This window comes from Palaemon carinicauda, chromosome 25, assembly GCF_036898095.1.
Source record: "Palaemon carinicauda isolate YSFRI2023 chromosome 25, ASM3689809v2, whole genome shotgun sequence".
Taxonomy (NCBI): domain Eukaryota; kingdom Metazoa; phylum Arthropoda; class Malacostraca; order Decapoda; family Palaemonidae; genus Palaemon; species Palaemon carinicauda.
Window position 1 is genome coordinate 78550717 of NC_090749.1, and position 1136 is coordinate 78551852.

Sequence of the window (1136 nt, forward strand, 5' to 3'; positions counted from 1 at the left end):
GCCAGAAGGCAGAGGATTTGGCCATCAGTCGTGAGGGACAATCATGGCACGGCTCATATGCTGACAAGGTGGCCATGGCTGCTCCCAGCCGTTCACCTGGACCCGACAGAGCGTATTAACGAACTCCTCTTCGACCTGTCCCCAAACCTGCACCTGTAGAAGTACGCCTGCCATCATCGCGCACCCCTGATAGGTCTCCTCAATCTCAGAGGAGGTACTGTGTATGGTGCCGAAAGTCAGGGCACTTTATGCACGAGTGTCGCAGACGCCTAAACCTCTGCCTACGTTGTGGCTCGTCCAACCATCATGTGGCACAGTGTGGACGACAGGTGCTGGTTATAAGCAGATCACCTGTCCAGAACACAGCTAACGCCCGCAGCCCTGGGAGGGAGACTATCTCTGTCCAGACTCCTTCAAGGGGGAGAGCAGTACCGGTAAATGCCACTCCGACCCCGTCATCCTATTCTGGATCAACCAGTAGCAGGGAGACCCGAAGTGGGAGCGTGTCCAGTGCTCCTTCTCGGACTGTGGGGAAGAAGAAGAAGAGGAGCAAGAAGGCAAAGCTCAGGAAGTCAAGAACTGTTGAGTATCATAGGGCTTTGAACACCAGACCTCCGATGTAGAAGATGGGGCTACATTGAAGGAGTGTGTGAGTGCTAAGTCCCGTACTCCTAGTTTTCTGGTGGCAACCTCGGAAATCTTGATTTCCAGGGTTACCCCTCAAAATGAAATGGTCATTGCACCTCCAATGACACTTTCAGGATTGCCCAGTGATAACATGTCCTCGACACAATCCAGAGCTTCTCCAACTGACTCCTCCAGGGAGGAAGCAGGAACTGAGGCAGTACTGAAAACCTTTCGTAGGGTTAACCTGGCGCAGTTGACTCCCGTACCATTCATGGTTGTCCCAGTGACAATGTCTGAGTTTCCACCGGGAGCGTTGGACGCTCTCATTGACTCCGGAGCTGAGGTCAACCTCCTGTCATCGAGAGTAGTACAGGATTACCAGCTGCAGATGGTAACCAACACCATTGGTCTGAAGGGTTTAGGGCAAACAGGACCTAAGACCTTAGGTACTGTACTGTTGACCCCTATACTGCATGGAATGACATTCGCCCTGGGTGTGTTCCATGTAG

The 1136-nt window shown here is 52.8% G+C and overlaps 1 protein-coding gene across 1 annotated transcript; it reads left to right on the top strand.

Moving 5' to 3' along the window:
- The first annotated feature begins 248 nt into the window (after positions 1–248).
- LOC137619083 (serine/arginine-rich splicing factor 7-like) lies at positions 249–623 on the top strand. Its single transcript, XM_068349276.1, has one exon. It carries the CDS (start codon positions 249–251, stop codon positions 621–623), a length of 375 nt encoding a protein of 124 aa, XP_068205377.1.
- Positions 624–1136: the final 513 nt, after the last annotated feature.